General features: G+C 50.5%; 1 protein-coding gene across 1 annotated transcript; it reads left to right on the forward strand.

The window, feature by feature from the left end:
* Positions 1–4,402: 4,402 nt before the first annotated feature.
* TGME49_273580 (hypothetical protein) lies at positions 4,403–20,267 on the forward strand (the record flags this gene model as incomplete). Its single annotated transcript, XM_018781692.1, has 15 exons — positions 4,403–4,641; positions 5,049–6,646; positions 7,051–7,184; positions 8,619–9,113; positions 9,440–9,519; positions 10,904–11,168; positions 12,828–13,221; positions 14,030–14,331; positions 15,235–15,477; positions 16,214–16,309; positions 17,137–17,223; positions 18,131–18,277; positions 19,324–19,383; positions 19,682–19,777; positions 20,232–20,267. 15 exons carry the CDS (start codon positions 4,403–4,405, stop codon positions 20,265–20,267), a joined length of 4,272 nt encoding a protein of 1,423 aa, XP_018636729.1.
* Positions 20,268–20,395: the final 128 nt, after the last annotated feature.

Genomic DNA, 20,395 nt, shown 5'->3' on the forward strand with positions numbered 1-20,395 from the left:
GGGGTCTTCCGACGGCGCTCAACTGTTGAAACGGCAAAGAGGTTCATTTTCGCCGAACCTCCAATCTCTGAAGATCAACAAGCAGTTGAGTTCAGTCAGAGAATTGCTCGGATTTGGCCGCCACATCGAGTGACGACCGTTCATGCACACACTCCTCGATGTTCCGTTGACTCAGTGGCGGCACCCGATGATGACGCTATCAAGCCTCAGGGGTGTCCTTGACGATGTAGCTATACACATGCTTTTTTCTGAGGCACGAACGCCTTTTTCGCTGTCGGGGGGAGAAGTGTAAACAGAGGGGAGGTCGTCAACATGAGCAACTGTGTGCCGATCCCTCCAAAAGTGTCTTTGGTCCGAGCAAAAGAGGCGGGACATACGGTACGCCGTCCATTCGGATGCCGCGCGGGGACTTCCCGCGCGCCAACTGGAAAACGGGGTTTCTCTGTCAGCTCTGCGGGGGGGTTCTACACAAACCAACTCAGAGCTACGCTAGGCCTGGCTTGTCTCATTTGAAAAGAAGGCGCTGGACGCGGGCACCACACGCACAAAGAAAGTCGCCACGCAACTGTCCCTGCCTGAGGTTCAGCGGGGCCGCCCCGCCTACTCCGGGTACTGTACCAAGAGAAGCTGCTCGCAGACTTTCATGGAAGATGCGGACGCCATCTCGACAAACAAGCGAAGCTTGACTTTCTGTTACACGTTATGCAAAGGGAATGCTAGTCTATAGAAACGAACCATTCCTGGGAACTATATCTTACAAGCCGGTCCACTGGTTGAGATCTTGAAAGTTTCTGTTTGTTTGGGCGAACCGGCATGAGTAAAACTGTGTAGAGCTTCAGTCGCGACCCACATGGATGTTTATGCAGAGGTGTACATGGCATATCTCTATCACGGTCTTTCTGGTTGCAGGGCTCCAGAGTCTTCATGATTTGCTCCTAACTCTGGTAAGTGAAAGGGGTCCAGATACATGGCCTGTCACCGAAAAGAAGAGCCTGTCACTTGTCTTGAGTTTCTTTGCATGCGCGAGGATCTGTCCAAGTGTGAACTAAAACTCTGTAACCTGCTTTGTGGCGCAAGCTCCACGACAAAAGAATGCACGTGGAAACGGATCCGGAAAACGCCTTGGGAAACAGCAGACCCGGCGGCAACGATTCTTTGAACGTTGGCAACCTGCTTACTCGAAATCAAGGGTGCATGGTGTTATCTCGTAGAGCAAATACAAAAACGATAAGATACTGCTTTCAGAGAAATGGCATCAGTGCGTGTTGTTGTTACAAAAGCGTGGGCGCCTGAGGTCACCAAGCAAGCAGGGAGTTGTAAGATGTATGTTCACGCGTTCGCCACCGTAGAAACGTGCGTCCGTCAGTCACTACGAATCCGCTTTTGAGCAACTTCGTAGAAGTGGCTGAAAAAGATAGGGCGAGCGACTTCAATTGTCAGGCAGTTTGGTTTGCTTCAACGAGGTCTCTCAGAGTTTGACGGGATGTTCTGCCGCCTGCGCAGAAACGCCGCTTCCGAACAGTGTGGATAGTCGCGAGTGCAAGGTGGCAAGCGTTGTTCCCAATGAGCATCAGAAGTCCGAAGGTGGTGACACAGCCTGCATCTGTTGCTTTCTACAATTCGGACTGGATTGTCGACGTAGAAACTTCGTACCCGTGGCCAACATGCCCCTGCACCTGCCGTTGTCCGCCTTCGATAAATGTCAGCATAGAAAGTCCCGCACAATTTGCTGCATGTGCAGAAAGTCGGTCCCTCGTTGCAACAGGTATTACATGTGAGCCATTCAGAAGTGATCCTGAGGAAACAACACAACTTGGAGCCCCCTGCTCACTGAACACATGCTGTTGTTTACAGCGAACTCGTAGTGCCTTTCTTATCATAACAACAGTTGTGTGATGTTGTTTGAATTATCCAGAGATGGCGTAAATGGGGAAGTCTGCTGTAATGAGGGCACGCTCCCATTAAACTTCGGGATGCGGGAGGGAAAAGGTGACTGTCGAGCGTTGATACTGCCAGCTTCAACTACTACTTGGTTAGCTTACCAGCGATTCACCGTCGTGTCCAGGATGAAGCACCTTTTCTCTTTGGGGCTTCTATTTACGGCAAGTAGCAACACCCTGTATTGCCAGAGGCTGCACCATTCTTCAGGAAGAAAAGCACTCCTTTTCTCTTTTGCCGAGCCGTAGTCAGAGATGTTTCACATCGCGGGAGTTCTGCTGTTGTGCGGTTCTGCTTTGTAGCTCCATCTGACGGAAAGAATGCTACACATGTGACTGCCTCTCTTTGTTGATCTAGACATCGTATTATTCTTTAGAATCTGTTTCTATTGTAGTATTTCTGTGGGCTAACTGGATGCTGTCCCTGCAGGACGGATGACTGTCAGCGGCATGCCGAACCAAATGGTGCCCATCAAGCGACACACCACGCTCAGATTCAACTTTCAGTGCAAGTTGATTTCATGCATTTTTGGTAATAAGCCGTTGGTGCCCATGTTCCACGATTCTTCTTGTAATCACGCAAACCTGACGATAATTTTCTCAGGAACACGAGCATGCGGTGGCAGTTAGAAGTATCCTCAAGGATCTCCTCGGTTTTGCCACTGTGCTTTATTCTCGCGCGGTTCAAGACAGCCCCAAACCCACGATTTCGCGAGACACCTCCGCCTTTCTCAAACGAACATGCTCCTTCTAAAGGCCGTACCCTGTAGTCGAGATCTCATCCGAACGCCACTTCTTTAGATTTGGGCTGCTACGGCACGCGTGTGGACTCGACTTCTGTACAACGCCTTTAAAGCCCATACAAATGTTGCATTTATTGGCGATTGTGACTTCCTTACTAACAACTGCCTGCGATTCGAACGTTTAGGATCTGAAGGCCAATATGCCTACATATCATGACTTGACAGTGGCTGCCAACGATATCCGTCCGTTCAACTCGTAGTAGATGCCCTCTAGAAGAAATTTCGATAATTCGTTGTGCGGTTGTACGGTAAGCAAATCAATACTTGCTCCAAATCAAGTCGGAAGAATCCGAGTGGATCGTCTAGATTTTTGCTGGGAGACAGGCGGCATGTTTTGTGTGCTGGCCATGCTGCGGCCTCCAAGAAAACTCGCAGCACAGGAAATGCTGCCTATCACTACCGGGTAATGCATTGATATAATCCTTACACAATCACTCAGCTGAGAATTGAGCACAGTCGCCGCGCACAAAACCATAACTTCGTCGTCTGAGGGATTCGCGGTAGAACCACAGTGGTATTTACACAGTTCAACTCTGTATCCTTCAACTAGAAAGAGATCGTCCGTCTCATGACGTTGTTGCTGGCGTGTATGCCCTTGATCCTTCAGCATCGTTTCTGCCGTGGTTACAATCAATTACGGAACGATAGCTGCAGTGTGCACATGCACTGAAAATACTGAGTACATGCAGGCCAGAAGAAATTTTTCGTTGCTGCTTGGGACCGACGGGCTTGCCAAGTCTATCGAAGAATTCTAACTAGGTGCCTCGACTTTTTCGCGATGAGCATTTCCCGTCTTGCCTCTTCCGGATACATCCAAGCTGAAAACTGCAAATTTGTTGTGAGAACACTTTGCACACTGCCTCCTCTCGTCGTCCACGAGATAAGCTGTCTGCATGTTGCGGCTTGCGGAGAATCTAGCTACACTCTTCCCTCTTTTCCTTGGCTTCCTTCGTTTCTTTTTTCCTTAATTTTGTTTTCTCGTCTTTCTTGTTTCTCTTCAATAGCGGCTTCTGCCTTGCTGAGTCGACCATCATTAGACACGTCGTTCCCGTTCCGCTGTTTCGGCGACAGCGTTTCGCGATCGAGACTCTTCCTCCCTTCTTTGTCTCTTCTTCTCTTCTGTGTCTTCTTTCCTCAGTCTCTCTGTCTTTCTTCGTCGTTATTTTGTTCTCTCCTCCCTTTTTCTGTGGTTGTGTCGCCTTTTCCGTTTCAACTTTTTTCGTCTTCTTGTCGATTGAGTGTTTCGCAGCCCACTCCTGCTCTGGCTGCGAATGCCTAGAGTAAGCACTCGCAAGTGTCGCTTAACCGCTTGTCCTTTACTTTCTACCCAAAGTATGAAAACTACCAACCAAGGGCTCCCCCGTTGCTTTCGTGGTCGCTTCCTTCCACCATATATGCACATCGGGATGTGTCGAAAAGCGAGAATTCCATGTCTTCCGTTCTAAAACTTGCTCATGAATCATCCACGGCGCTGTGCATTTCGCAGAGGGCCCTTCCGATCCCTTTTGCCTTTTATTCTTTGCACACCGAGCCCCCTGGCTTCGAAACCGGCTGAGGGCGAGGGACAGGGTTCCTTTCTGGGGACAGCAACTCCGGATTCTGAAGAGCAGAGAAAAGAACTTCGAGCTTGCTCGTGTGACTCTTCTGACCCAGAGCGAGTCCATGGCGAGAGCGAATCAAGTCGCGTCGGTGCCGGCTTTTGCCGACCGAGGTCACGGAACGGCGAAAGCAGAACCGCGCCCAGACGAAGGCGAGAGACAGGGGAGTTCTGGGAGTCCCCGGCGACCGGAAGAAGATGGAGCAGCCACATTCGCTGCCAACGCAGCAACTAAGAAAGACACACCCTTACAGGCGGAAATGCAAGCGGCCAATCCGCTTGTGTATGTGCTCGAGAGACGCCAGTACGCAACCGTTCTTGTCCCTCGACTCTCGGTTTTCCTGGAACTCCAACTGCATTCCTTCTTTCTCGAGAAAGGGAGTGCTTCACTGATGTCGCTTCTCAGCTTGTTTCTCCACAACATAGGCGACCTCTGAGGGAGTGCTAGAGGTGTCGGGAAAAGCGATCGTGTCGACAGCGTCCCCAGGCTTTTGAGTCTGACGACCGGTCTCCCTATTCAGTGGGTGCATGCGAATGTATTCAGACAGTGTATCTGAGGCAACACCGTAAGATGGAGTCCTGTGTGTTTTTCTTTGTTTGATCCTCAGTCCCTCTGTCGAGCATGGTCATGTGCTTTTGTGGTCTCCTTGACATCCTCCCAGACACTATCGACTGCCATCACGTCCTTTGTTTCTGTTGTCTCCACCGCAGACACTGTTCTCTGCAGACGCTGCACTCTTCGCTGGCCTCGTCGTGCTCCTCTGTGCAAGAGCAACTTCTTTCTTACCTGCAGACGAACTATGGAGAGATTTCTGCGATTGCGGAGGAGTTGGAGGACGCCGACAGCGAGCTGTTGCCCCTTCTCGCGCCCTTGTCTGCGTACAAGCTTCGCGCTGGTTCTCTTTCTCGTCAGCTGAATTCTCAGCGCAGTGCTCTCCTCTTTCTGCTCGAGCAAAAGCAGCGTGCTCTTTCTAGACGCAGACATCTGCGCCTCCTCACCCAAGCCTACCGCACTTTCCGCGTGACTGCTGCGGATTTGCTGTCCCTGCTCGGATCCTCGACGAAGCCCTCAAGCGAAGACCCTCTGCGATCCTTGCAGAACGGAGACACTTCGGAGACGCCTGCCGCCGCCCGCCTTGCCCCAGCCTCGGAGACGCGGGGCCTCTCCACTGTCAAGGAAGCGCGAGAAGAGCAGAAGGAGGTCGCCCACGACAACGAGGTGAAACGCGCTCGCGACCAGTTTCGGGGCTTGGTAAAGAACGTTAGACAAGCTCTGGAAGCCTCGGAGGGTCTCAGCTCCGGCGGCGCGAACGACAACGCGAGTGCAGCTTCGGGAGAGGAGTGTCTGGCTGTCGCAGCGTCGGAGAGAGCTGCGCGGGCAGCAGCGGCGGCCGCAGCCCCTCCAGAAAGCGAGAACAAGTTTTCCTTCGACAAAGCCGCGTTGCTGGAGACGTGGAAAGACTGCCAGTTCCTGCCTCTGCTCCCCATGCGGGCAGAACTCCTGAACCGATTCGTAGGCTTGGAAGCCGCAGCCAGAGAGTTCAAGAGACTCGAGGAGTGTCTCCTGGCAGCCCTGCCCTTCTTCCGGGAGGGGGAGAAGGAAGTGGGGGCTCAAGGCGCCTCCGCCGCTCCAAGTGCGGATTCACCACCCCAGAAGTCCGGTGCGTTTGTGGAGAATGCAACGTGGCTTTCTCTGGAAGAGGTCGAATCGCAAATGCGCCAACTGCTACAGGCCCCCGAGCCTTCGATTTCAGCCAGTTCAATGTGTGAAGGCGCACCTGAGGCCTCGCCACTGCCTTCCTGCTGCGTCTCTGGGACTTCCGGCTCTCTCGAGGGCTCGGCGTTCAGCGTCACTGGAGAGAGCACTTTGTGTGAGGTCGCAGAGCGCCGGGAGGTACGGCAAAGCTCCGTGGCAGGCCGCTCGGCGTTCCGCTTGCCTCTGCGCCTCGCCGAGCTTGCAGCAGCAGTCCAGGAGCTCCGGAAGGCCTTGCATGCGCGGCTTCTGCGGGAGTTACGCGACTTGCTTAGGGCGCTCTCTCTCTCGGCAATCGAGGCACAGAAACGCCTCAGAGAGAACTCGGACGCGGCCAGCAACGAAGGCCTTTCGCTCTCTTGGGTTTCAGCAAAACGCTCGGGGAAAGACGAGACGACCACGACGGTAACAGAGCATGAAGAGGCAAGGCGCGTCGTTCCGGCATTTCGCGATCAAGCTCACATCGAAGACGAGTGGTGTCTCGCTCTTCAGCACTTAATCAGACCTCTTTTGGACGAGACAAGCATCCAGAGGGCAGCGGCAGCAAGGGAAGAAGGTGAGGATGAGACAGAGTGTCGACGTTTAGAGTTCTTGGCGTTAATTGGCGTAGAATCGATCGCTTTTGGAAGCACGTTTTGTGGGCGAATGCACCGCGCCCTCTCAATGCGTTTCTAACAGCTGCTTCGAAGTAAAGGGGGAGAGCCACTCCTCCATTTCACCTGCGTCGATACATACGCTTATATGTATTCATCTGTATATATTCGTTTATGCGTACACTACGTTCTGGGTTTTTCGCGTACTTTCGTGCGTTCGAGGGTACACACTTGAGGTAACAGAGAGGCACGCATATTCACATATATCTACATGTATGTCTCTCTTCAACATGAACTCGATTAAGCTTCGCGCCTATTCCTTTTAGAACTCGTGTGGCGTCCATGGCTTTTTGTCCGTCGATTTCAGTCGAAAATCTCTTTCGAAGCCTCTTCGTAGACGCCGTGGTCGCCGACGCTCTGGCAGCATGTCAGCGACAGCAAAGCCCTGCGGGTCGAAGCCATCGAACCACCTCAGAGGCTCCAGCAAGGAGCGAAGTACACGTGAGTGAAGGAGTGTTGCTTCGTGGAACAACAAATGTGCTTCCTCTGCACTTCAACTGTAGTCTCTCTCGTAATGCTTTCACCCTGCTCGTCGATCCTTTCAAACAGGCTCTCTCGTGCTGCTTTCGTTCGCTGCACTGTTCGCTAGTTTGTCCGCAGAACTGATGGGACATTTATGAGAGAAGCGCAACTGAGGAAAGGAATATTTGTTCTGGGAAAAGTCGTTTTGTCTCCTCTCTACCCTCAATGTAGGCTTCTCGTAGTGTTTCTACTCGCTTCTTCTAATGTATCGCCCCTGGCTCGAAAAGACAAATTATTGTGGGAGGTGCATAGGCGAGAAAAACGTTCATCTCGCTCTCTCTCAGTCACTGTATTTTATTCTTCTTCTGTTTACTCGCTGCTGCTGGGAGTGTATTTGACGTTCTTACCGCCATGCTATCACTCGTCGGCTTCCAAATGTTTCGGATGGCATTTTCGTCACTGTTTTCGTCTTACTACTCGTGACCTATCTGCGCGTTTGATTGAGCTTCTTGTTCTGTTCCTGCTTTGTCAACCTTTCGTTTTCTTTCAGATTTTTTCTGATTTTCTCAATTTTTAAAAAAATTGTCGTTTTCCAAAATTTGCTTTTCCAGTTTCCCATCTGTTGAAGTTTTCTCCCTTTTCATTTTTTTTCAAATTGCTGCGGTTCTTAGATGCACAGCTTTCCCCGACAAACTGAGAACTTCTTTCTTACCTCAGTCAGGGGGGGCAGGGCTCTCGTTGCATGCGTTAGCTAATTAAAGAAGTTTTACTTTTCTTCATTTGAGCTATACCAGTAGGAACACAGATGACTGTCAAGCATAATGGTGTGCTCCTGAACGTGGTGGAAGCTGGGATCAAGAAAGATCTGCACTCAAACTTCGGGGTCAATTGGGGACAGCTCGTACAAGAGGAGTTCGTGCCCTGCTGTGGATCTTCACTGATTCTCGGTCACAACAAGTTAGACGCTAGCTTCCCCATTTGCAAAAACACCGGTTTGCCACAAGAGTGCTATGACTCACGAAGAGGAAGAAGGGCGTCCAAGTCTCGTGACGTTCTCCGTTTCCCTGTGCTGCTTCCCCTCGATCTTGGAGAGGGTCGTGCTCTTTAAACGCAGCGGGAATCGTAGCTGAGAAGATGATACTTCTGATTGCTTCTCTCAGGCCACTGCACGCCAGATTTTTTTTGACGTTCGAGGCAGAAGACACCACCTCTGACCTAGCATGCGCGCTTGTCTGGTCGTGCATGATTCGCATTTTTGCTGCTGTGACCCTTGAATGTGTTCCTCCTGGTTACTCGTTGTCGAGGTGTTCCTTGGACATCTGTTCGCTCCTTGTCTGTTTCTGGCTCTTCTTTCTCGGCTTGCCTTGCCTTCTACTTTCCGGCTTCACTGTGTTCTGCGCTTGTTCTACCCAGGTTTATCGCGCCTTTCTTCGGGCTCTAGTGGCGAGTCTCTCGGCGCCTCCTGGGGTGTTTCTTTGGGTAGCCAGACGACTGTCGGAGTGGCAACACTCGCAGAGACCGTGCGTGTCTCCTTTGTCTTTCTCGTTCGCCTCCTCGTCAACTTCTGCGTCTCCTCTGGGTTCAGCAGATTCGAGTGACGAACTGAAAAGAGTCAGCCGAAAGAGCGAGGCTGTTTCCTCTCCGGGCGTAGACGCCGCGAAGGAGACGAATTCTCGACTTCCACGGTCTTCGCCGCAGACACACTTCGCTTGCTGCTGCTGCTGTGAAGGCGAGGAGAATGGGGAAGCGACGGGGGTCGGGCGAGAGAAACAGGAAACAAAGGAGACGCCAAAAAAGGAGACGCAAGACGGAGACCTGGGGACCGTCCCCGAGGCGGAACCGAGACGACGAAGCAGAAAGAGAAAGCTGTGGCTGCTCGCTGACGTCCTGGCGGTTCGTGTTCTTCAGGTAAGCAGCTGGGATGCTTCTGTTTCTTCGATCTGAATGCCACGGTCGTGAAAGCAGGCGAACGCCGAAAAGAACGAACAGCAAATCAGACAACCAAGCGGCAGTTGAGGAACTGGAGCGCCAGTACACTCTGTTCGGGGCTTGTGCGGCAAACATTCAGACTTCCAACAAGGGTGTTCTCGGGTGCCGCTTCGCAGCTTTCCCGCTTGCTGCTCCTTCTCGAACGACTGCTCCAGGCAGGGTGGGGGGCGAGCAGGAATAAAAAGGGAGGCGTGCGTTTTCTCCTGAGTTTTCATCGGCGCTCTCACGGGTGTGGCCGTTCGCAGACTGTGGATGCGACGTTCGGGCGTCTCTTCAAACCGGCATTCAGAGAGATGTTCCTCTCTGTCTACGTCGACACTCTCGAGTAAGTTGAGGAACGATCATCTCCAGAGAGTGCTGTTGTCTGTTCACGTGGATGTGCCTTATTCGTATGTTCATGGTTTCATTCGACTTTTCACCAGATGTACACCCAACAGTTCGCTGTAAACGAACCGAGTCAGGCGACCCTTTCCAGACTGAGACGTCGGGACCATTTTCAAGCGAAAGAGGCTTGCAACGTCGAGATGCCGTGCTCCTTGAATTCATGAGCTTCTGTACGGATTTGCGTATTCTTGGCGAATTTGCAGTTGCGCCTACCTTATTCGGAACGAATATCAATATATATATGAACTTCATCAAGACGAGCAAAATTGCTCTCACGTACGTTGTGCACACACACTGCTCTCACCTGGACCTCATACTATCGCCAGCTGGTCTGGAATACCTCCATCTGTCCATTCATATTCACAAATTCATTTGTCACTAGTTCCCTAATACTCACATCTGTATCAATTTATATACATATATGTAGCTATGTATTTGCCAGTTATCTGTCTACCTATAAATATGAATTCATACGTGAAAATGACTGCATTGTGTTATATATATATATATATATATATATATATGCATTTATATTTGTCTGGTCTGCACAGTATAAATTAAGGCGTCTGGTGTTTAAAGCGTGTCCCGTTAGATTCAGGAGCATACCGTTACATTCGATATTCCTCGTTCATATTGTGTGGGTGTAGTTATGTATGTCTAAGCATGAAGGTGATTTGTTTCTTTCCATTGCGTTTCCGGTATCCTCGCTATTGTGCCTCGGATGCTTTCAGCGTCTCTAGTGTGTTTCCCTACTTCAGTTTGCACTCCCGTTTTGGTACGTCATTAGCGCTTACCTCTGCTCAATTCTAAGCTTGTGCTGGCTTGACATCGATTCAGTAAATGCGGCAATGCTGGTCAAGTTCCTTTCCTCCAGAGACACATAATCCGGTGTTTCCCGAGGGCGCGGTGTGCCCTCAGCCTTGCAGGTTCGGTTCTAGCATCACTTGCATGTTTCGTGCGTCTTGCCCACCAAGGCTCACTGTTTATGCTTTCAGGGTGCGTTGAGTCTGTGTTTCTGCTCGAGACTTTCAATGCGTTTGAGATTTGTTCGTCGACGATGTCGCGCGTCGCGTTTTAGTCGACTCGGGAACGACTGGTGGTGTGTTGTTTCGTTTTAGTTCTTTCCTTTCAGAGTCCCGTACCGACCCCCCACTGCCGAGTGTCTGGTTCTTTTGCATGCATGTTCCGCGTCTCCAAGAGTGAAACTTTTTTATGACCATGCGGGTCCTCGAGCTTCGCGTCACGAGACTCTGTATCGGATCTCGAACCTGGTGCCCGAGCGTCTTCCGCGCATTTCTCGCTTCTTCGTCACAACGTTTGTCCAGGTTCTTTTCAGCTCTCAAGTGGCTCATGGTGCCTTGCGAAGAAGCGCGGTTCCGCCGCTTGCCTGCCGTCAAGGCGTTCATGGCGCGTCGCTCTTCTCTCCTTCTCTGGGCGACGATCTTCGACGGGCAGCAGCTTGACCTCCTGCAGCGCCAGCTCAGGGAAGACCAGCAAGGAGAAGACACGCGAAGCGTAGGAGAACGGGACGCGAGCAACGACGCGCGAGACGGCCTTGATGCCTACCGGAAGATTCTGTATCGAGACCAGGTACGTGGAGGCTGACGTCTTCGTTCGATCTCTTCACACTCAAGGTTAGGGTGCAAAGCGAGGGGCAACGAATGTTGAGACGAGCGCGTGATTGCCACCTAGAGCAGGTGAAAAAAACGATCTCGGAACGATTACCGTTTCGCCTGCACACGTCGCAAAACGGTCAATTGAAGAGTTGCTGGCCTTGTGCGTCTCGAAGACGATGATTGGCGTCCCCCTCTACGGTGCGCATACCAGAGAGTCCAGCGTCCGTGAATGTCTGATGGGTGCTGCAGGGCCTGGTGTTTCGTTGGGGCGGCAGTGGGAAGAAGGTTTGATAGTCTGCATCGCTGGTCGACATTCGTGTTCGCTTTTCTTTAGGTGACGAGCAGTGCGTTTAGGACCCGTCTGCATGCGCTCGTTTCAAGATGCACTTTCTTTGCAGTGGTGTGTACTCAGTGTGCTGGGGGGATGGGACGCCAAAAAGAGGATTTTGGATTTCGCTGCTCCACAAGCCTCCATGCTTATCTGAAGTCTTCTGTAGTCATTCTAGCTGTTGGCGTCGCTTGCGTGTGCCAATGGAAAGGCGAACGATTTTCAATTCAGTGAAACGAACAGTCCGGCTCGCAGCAGGTGGTCCCCAGAGGAAGGCAGTCAATATGAACCTAGGGATCGCCAAGCATAATGCGGGACACAGAGTTCGTACAAGGACTGCCGACGTCTGCCTGTGCATCTCAGTTGATCCTCGTGGGTAGAATATGGTAGACGCCGACTTTTCGTTTGACTTCTTGAACCATCCGGGGACCATAAAAACTATAGCTGGAAAGACGCAGCCTCCAAACGCAAAGAAGGACGACCCGCGGGGGAAGACGGCTCGTGAGAAGAACGTTTGCCAAGTCTGCGCGGGAGGAGGAGGGGTGTAGGCGGTCGGACTCCGTGGTCTCCATCTCTGCACTTCATTCTCACGTGCTTGCCGCTTTCGCTCGGGCGTTTCTTCTTGTGGAGTCACGGCACTTCGGAAAACGGGCAGTGACGCAAGCCGGTGCATGTTAAGGCAGGCTGATGAACTGGAGGACAGCTGAAGCAGTCCTCAGAAGCGTTCAGCTCCACTTCGAGCACATATGGGGGATGCAGCAGTTTTGCCGACTGCATTTAAGGTCATCTCGGCATTGTTAAAAGGTCCTGCAGTGCAGACACGGAAAAGGGATCAAGGACGCGTCCGGCGCAAGAGGCTTCCCTGTAACCAGATGTGAAGAGGTCGAGAAGACGGCAGCTGCACGGAGACGCTGTTGAGAAAAAATTAAATTCTTAGGATGTTCAAATGCGTGGACGTCGCCGCAGAGGCCCCGCCGAACTGCGACGAGAGGAAGCCTGAGGTCCACGTTCTCGCCTTGCTCGGGGAGGGAAAGATGACGACGTCCGGAAACTCCCTTTTCCTCCCGCTTCTTCCACGAATTTCATTTCCAATGGTTAAGAGAGACTTTACGCAGGAGAACTCTACTGTGGGTTGGGCTAGTGAAAAACTACCATTTCAAGGACAAGGAGTGAAACGAATGTCTACCTACTTTAGGAGGACCAAAGAAGTAAAGTCCCAAAGACAACTGCAAATCCAAGAAATCAATTTCTCCCTTCTCACCGCGTCTTCGTTTGAATTTTCTGCCTTCTTCTTCTCTCTCGCAGACCTTGTGGTTCCCCTCCAGCGTTCTGCTCCTTCGTCTCCTTCGTTGCCGGGTCGACGCGGACAATGCCATGTTCTGCAAGCCTCTCCCTGTTCTCTCAGATAAAGGCTTCCATCTCGCGTCCAATCTTTCCCCGTCTTCGCATCTCTCCTCTCCACCTCATCCTTCCCTTCCAGAGGGGGATCCTGTCACTGTTGAGGACGCGTCGGTTCTCCACTTCTCTTCTGTTCTGGAAATGCAGCGAGCGTCGCGGCTCTTCGGTTCTCAGTGTTTGCCGCAGTCCCTGGCCTTCCTCCTATCTTCCCTTTCGGCTTATATTCGGGCACTGCCGGCCATCGCACGCAGAGATAACGGCGCCGGACCGAACCAGCAAAGCGTTCACTCCAGCCTCCCAGGTCCGCATGCTGAAGTCTTGCCGCTTACTTGAATTTATTGGTTTTCATCCCTTTGAATCGTACGCCACGGTCCTTGTCTGAGCGGGGAGACAAGCAAATCTGCTTCTCCCCAAAACAGAAGAGACATGACTGTTTTCTCTCTTGCAAGTAGAATATAGAAAAACGTTTCTCGCTTTAAGAAACCTGATCCGGCAGGCTTGCAGGCAAGTGCATGCTGTGAACGAAGACGCTCTCGATTGCATCAGGTCCGACAGAAACTGTCTACACAAAAACAAAAATCGATTTCTCCTCTAGTGCGATTTCGAAAGCGAACGTTTCCTTTCCGTATCTGAAATATTCTGTAACGATCGTTTCTCATGTGTTTTGCCTGCCTTAGTCGGCGGATGTACAAGTATGTCTCTCTCCATATCTCAGTCTTCTTACATAACTATATATATTCATGTACACATACATCTGCCTTACGGACAAATAGAATACAAATATCCTTATATATATGTATATATGTATGTACATATACTCATGTATATTTGTGTACAAGAATCTATAAGTGGGTATGTACACGTTCTTGTATATGTATATGCTTATTCATATACACATATATAGATAGATACAAATGTATACATTTGTACAAGAAGGTCGTTGGTGAGTAGGTACATGTGGCTCATTGTGTTTACGGTGAGTTTCTGTTTATGGATTGAATCTCTAGCTGTTATCCAAGTAGGGATTTCCCCTATCTTTTCTTCGAAGTGTTTTTCACGATTGTTTGCGCCATGGTTGTTCGCTCCATGGTTGTCTTTTCGTCTGTCAGGGTCGCCTGCTGAGGAGTTCGACGTTACTCGCGGAGGGCCGTCGCCTTCTCTGGCTGCCTGCACACGAGCCCTGTTGCTCATATCGGATGTTCGGGTGCTTTCCCAGTCGATCTCTCCTTCACCTGTTCCTCCAGTTTTCCTGCTTTGCGGTTCGGACTCACCTGGTGGATACCCGGAGAAGTCGCCCTCCGCGTATCGGCGCCTTCTCCTCGACTTCCCGCTTCCTGAAAGGAACGCCCCGTCTCTTGCCTCGGGTGTATCGACACCGTCTCAAGCGCTGAGACTGGGACCCGTCTTCCAGGTACACACTCCACAGGACGTAATTGTATTGCATCGTTTTGCGACTTCTCGAGACGTTGAATGCGACGCAAGAGAGGCCGGGCTGCACACACACCGTCTCTGGCCAGTGAGACGGTTGAAACCTCGCGGTATTTGTTTTGAAGGACGTAGTTGCTCCTCCTGCAGAAAGCTAAATAGCGCGAGAGAGGAGCGTAGATGGCTAGAGATGTGGGCGTGGATCCTAGGCAGACACGCGCCCCGAGGCATTTGCTAGAGCTATGGATAGTCCTTTGCGAGGGGAGGAAAGAGAGTTCTTTCTAGGACGAAGGACCGGGAACTGGCGTCCGTTGATACAGGTGGCGTCTGACAAGAGACCGGTTTTAAATTACGCCAGTTATTTCGTTGTTCCCTAGTCAGCGCCGAAACATGGTTGACGTCCTTGGAGCCCATAGCACTTACAGTTCTTTCCTTCCGCCTAGGCAGATGACTGCATGTAGCCGTATCAAGAGCGAGGGAAGACGACTACTCGGGAGCGCACTGTGGTCAGGGCCGTCGTACTGGAAGTCGTGCTCTCTGAGAGAGGCGAACTTCCCGGATACCGTTAGAGTTCGACCGCCTACGCCATTAACGCTCGCCCGCGTCGGTTATGTTCTATGCATCGTAACTGGAAGAGTTTCTTCCCCTCTTCACAGAAATGAGAGAATCCTAGTTGTCAAACGCTGATGTGGGCAGCAATGTTGTGCGTGGGGTGATCGTTGCTGAACATACTTCTTTTACCAGATATTTCGCGTGAATACGTGCTAAGAAGTCAACTCAAGAACTCCAAATATAAATGCAGACTTTTTACATTATATACATATGCGTCTTTTTGGTTTGTGAGTAATGTGTGCAACGCTTTTTATTCTTGTTTCGTCTGCGTTTCAAGGCCGCTCTAGGAGAGCTGCACCGGGGCGTGGAGGCCGCGCTGCCTTTGGGGCAATGCTGTGTCTGCATGCAAGCTAAAAAGGAAAGATTTTCTGGCGCATCCTCTCCGCCTTCTTCGGGCACCTGCGCGCACCGCCGAGAAAAAGAGCGAAAAAAACTTGAAGAAGGAAACACTTTGGCTGCGACGATGTGGGAGATCTTTCAGTCGGCTGTTGAGCTTTTGGCGACTGCACGAGCTCGACTGGTGAGATATATATATATATATATATATATATATATTTATATATATATACACACCACACATGTGTTTGTGAATATATTCGTGTGGATATTTATGCATACAGGTGTATGCGTTGATGCATACGTTTACATGCATATACATGTATATGTATATGCAAATATAGGTATAAATGTAAATATATTTATATGTGTACAGATGTGTGTACGTGTATGTACATGAATGAATAAACGTTGTGTGTGTATATATATATATATATATATATGTGGACCGAATCGCTGAATGAGAGGTAAGGTCGATGTTTTTCGTGATGGCGAGGCGGGAGAATGGTCTGCACATGCACAGGCAGTAAGTGAGGAGTGAGGAGTTGTTCTGGTTGTGTTGATAGTTCCAACGCCCCTATACCCCTCTGAAAACAGGAGAAGGCGGCCAATTACTGTGCAGCATGCCTGGATCTACACCTCCCCTTTTGTGTGCATCGAAAGTCTAAAAAAAAACGTGATGCTTTCCTTATACATCCAAACAAATACATATCTATATATCTATATATGTATGTATAAATATTTATGTACGGTTGTGTCTTTACGTATTATGTACACAGTGTAGCGAGTGTCGATTTCGAGTGTCTCGGAGCGGCTTGCGTGCTCGTGGAACCTTCGCTTTGTTCTGCAACTCTCTTGTTATTCACCTTCTTGGTAGGAGTCTCCTCAGCTGCCTGGGTCTCAACTATGCTTGTTTGCAGGAGCAACAGCTTTTGTCGCACTTGCAGATGATTTCTAAAGGGCGTCTCTTGCCCCTTCGCAGCATTCCAGCAGCTTACCGGATGACGCAGAAGCAGGTGCGTTCGTGCGTCGCTTGTTGGAAGAACAGCACTAGAGAGAGTTGTGAAAAGAACCGCGTTTCAGAGAACGATACACTCAGGAAGAGGCACGCACTGGACCCTCACCTGGGGGAGACTCGCTGGCTCTCGCTGTCAACGCGAAAGTCGAGAATCATAGTCCATATGTAGGACGCCCGCGGTGTGACGGTGTTTGTCCCACTTGAGCGTGGCAGCTTTGTCGCCGACACTCCACGAACTGAAGGTCGTGTTTTCTGCTGGCCTCCCAGCGAACCTTGTAAAAAGACGTTTCAAGGAAATCTCTTCCAGGTGCCCCGAGGAAACTCTGGAACGTGGACAAGGGGACAGCGCACCCCGTCACCACTCCAGAGCGCTCACGTTTCTCTTTCTTAGACGCAAATGCCCCACGAACGGTGGCTGTTCCGATCGAGTGATGCGTGCATCGCGGAGACGCTCACCCCACTTTTTCATGAGTGTCTCTACAAAGACACGAACAACTCGGTTCGAGAAGACAACACATTAAGACACACCTATAGAGAAAGTCAACTGCACTGTCTGAACACAAGACATATACATATATATAAGTATATATATATATATATATAGGTAGGCAAATGTGTAGGGTGTTAAGAAGAAACACTTACGCGTGTGTATATGCCATTTGACAAAGCAGAGTAATAGAGACTCCGATAAATGTCCATGGTGATCGCTGACGTTGTTCGGATGTGTGTGTTTCCTCTTTCTCTGTTCCTTCTCGTCTTCAATGCTCGATTTGTCTCTCTTGGAATTCGCGTTTTTCTCTCTTCTGTCGTTGTCTTGCGTTCTAGGCTCCCAGATGCGCCTCGCCGTACATTGACCGAGTCTTGCAGCCTCTGCTGCTTTTCCGCTCAACTGTCGACGCTGTATTACCTGGCGTAAGATTTTTCTTTCGCAGAACCATTCGCGACGAATAGCTCTGTCGACTCGTCTCAACACGCACTTACATAGATGTATCGCAGCTTGTACTTCTTCGCCCCATGCGTTTCATGATTACACTCCCACAATTTCCAGTACAGCTTCCATGGAAGTGTAAGTCTAAATAAAAGCCTCGCCACCATCATGCCATGTGGTGCGTTTACCAATGTCATGACGTCCGTAGGCACGCTAAAAGTTGCTGCAAATTCATGCATCATTCTTGCGCAAATGTATATTTATGCATATATCTATATCTATCTATATATCTATCTATCTATATATATATATGAATATGCATGGATGTATGCATGTATATCTATCATTTTATATATACATATATGTATGCATGGTTGTCTGTTCTACTTCCCTGGGCATCTGTCTCCATCTGCCTACCTGTTCATATATACGTTGGTGCGTGCGTTTGAAGATATTGGTGTCCAGGAAGCATCGGCGAAAGGTGCCACATACATCTCTATGTATCTATAAGTATCCGTCTCTCTTTTTGTGCATACTTGAATAGGAGTAGATATCCAGATGCTAGACAGCCCCATATAGAGATGTTCAGTTCCGTCAACGTGTGCAGATCTACAGAAGCTCGAATTGTCACATGTGATCCTTGGAGCTGTACGCAGCGGATACATAGATTTTCTACCTTTCCGAGTCTGTAGAGAGTTGTCTGTCACGACGTTGGTGGTGTGCACATACAGAAAAAGCAACGTGAAGTGTACACATCTGAATCGCTGCATGTGTAAACAGGGAAGTCGCCTCCTTCGATCGGTCTCGAGCGCGCAGGATCCCTCTCGGTCTCATTGCGGTTTCTCGTCTTTATTTTCCACTGGTTCGTGTCTTGGTTGTCCCGTTCTGCAGGACGCCGGTCGGAGTGTACTTAGGCGTGTGGTGACCATGGTTAGCTCTCTGTGGATAGAAGAAGTTGAACTTCTTCTTCAGACAGAAGAACGGAAAGAGAGTGCTCTGCAGAGACTCCAGCGTGGCAGTGTGGGCAGCGCACAAAAGGTAACTCAAAAGCTACGATATTTACGGTCTTAGTGCCGGCGTTGTACGGAGGATTTGGTAACTGCTTTGTACCAATCTGTGGTCGTGGTTCGGAAGTCGTCAAGAACGAACGCGACCTCCTATTTGCTAGTGCCATTCGTGAACTCACTTGGGCTGATCCTGAGTACGTAGTGAGCGAAACAGATACAAGGAACTTGACCGAGACAGCAGACCGTGTGGAAGTGAGGTACATGAGGAGAGGAGGCTTTCGTGCGTTCGTTCTGTCTCAATTTTTTCCCCCTTCCGTCTCTGCACCAACATGTGTGTTGAGGCCTATTTACTTGGCTGCACATGCGCAGGTAAGTCGGAGACGATCCTTTCTGTAGACGCTGGACGATGTGAGTAGTCTTTTTAAAGTCGTAGAAGAGCGGATTTCGAGAACAGATTCGACGCGGAAAACCTTCGCTGGCGTAGGATGTGAACACTCAAAATGTTTCGCTGGCTCTCCCTGCACGAGTTGCTTCCCGCTTCCGGTCTGTCTTGCTGCGTAGCTAAGCGGCGATTTATCCATTTAGAGCTTAGCGTAAAATGCGGACGCTCAGCCTGCCTCAAGCGTGTGTGACTGGGGTGCCAGTGTCTGGGAACGTATTTCCAAAAGCTTTTCTGGTGGAGGCAGCATTCTTAAAGACCTTATCAGGGAGTGCTTTAGTCTCCTGGATCTGAAAACGTGGTTTGGCGGTGTATCTCTCGTCACGCGCGGAAGTTCGAGGTCCGACCAGAAACTCGCCATGTCGAAAAAGACGTTTTCGACGCTTGAGCGAAAACAACGTCTGCGTACGTGACTTCTCAGTACAAGTCCAAAGGCAGCAGTCCGAGGTTTCCAGCTTGTACTGTTCCTTCCACGTCCGTTCGGTGTTTAGTGAGAAGAGAGAGTCTGTTTTTGTGAAATGACTTTGGACGCGTTTGTGTCTCCAGCTCTCAGGTGACGTTCCTACCCCCTAGGCTGCACGACTTGTGAGGTGTTCAATGGGGTGTCCTGCGTCTCTGTAACAATGGTGTCTGTACAGCAGACTGGGGCAGGAGGCACCTTGACGGATTTCGAGAAAATGAAACTGCAGCTTTTCCTCGTGAGTCTGGGACGGGATGAAAGCCGAGTTCAGCGAATGTCCAGTTGTGGAGCAGGGACTGCAGCGTTTCGCTTTTGCCCTGGTCGAGCGAGAAGCAAAAACACATCATTTCTGGAAAACTGGAACGAGGTGTCGGAAGCGAAGGGCAGCCACGGAACGGCGACAAGATGAGAGACGAAACGGGCCTGTCACGACAGTAGAGAGAATAAGAAAGGTCAATTGTCGAGCGTTGCGATGGTGCGCGTGAACTGAATGCCAATTCTGTTCTCCAACGTTTCTCTCCCCGTTCTGCTCGCAGGATGGACAGACTCTGGGAGAGGCACTTCTTCGCCAGCTGGCCGAAGAGCAGCCCCAGTCCCGTCTGCTGAGAACGCATTTCTCTCTTCTTGACAAGGTTCGTATGGGAGAGCACGTGGAAACGAAACCAGCTTTCACGAAACGTGCACTTCCGTAGGCCAGGTGTACGGGCGCGCCCAATTTTCAGGGACACTGGTGGGGATGACGATGAAACGCGCATTTGCACACCGGAATATAGGCAGTAGTGTATCCTTTCGAATTTCTGCGTTTACGGTTGAACTTCAGTAGCAGTCGTCTGCGACACGGTTCAGAAAGGGCCTTGTAGAAGTGGAGGGGAGAAAAACTGCGAAAAGGTGCCGGCGGTTAGGCGGGGGAAGTCCTATCTGTGCATGCCTGTATTCTCGAGCGGCGATTCCGGATGGATGACCCCCGAAGTGTCTCAACGTTTGTGAACAGAGGGAGAGTTGGAGAATGTGACTCCTTCCTTGAAACAGGGTGCACTGGGCTTCGGACATCCATATGCATGCGCTCCCTTTCTTTGATTTTTGCAGCTTGGAGACAACACACAGAAGAGTCACTCTGGGTGACACATTGAAGAAAATCGAAAAAGGTCGAAACCTGAAGAAGGAAAAGGAGCAGCCGCGGGAAAGAGGCACGAGAGGGCACAGAAAGTTTGAAACGAACAGCCGAATAGGAGTGGACGAAACAGGGAGGG

This window comes from Toxoplasma gondii, chromosome VIII (genome assembly GCF_000006565.2).
Source record: "Toxoplasma gondii ME49 chromosome VIII, whole genome shotgun sequence".
Classification (NCBI taxonomy): Eukaryota; Apicomplexa; class Conoidasida; order Eucoccidiorida; family Sarcocystidae; genus Toxoplasma; species Toxoplasma gondii.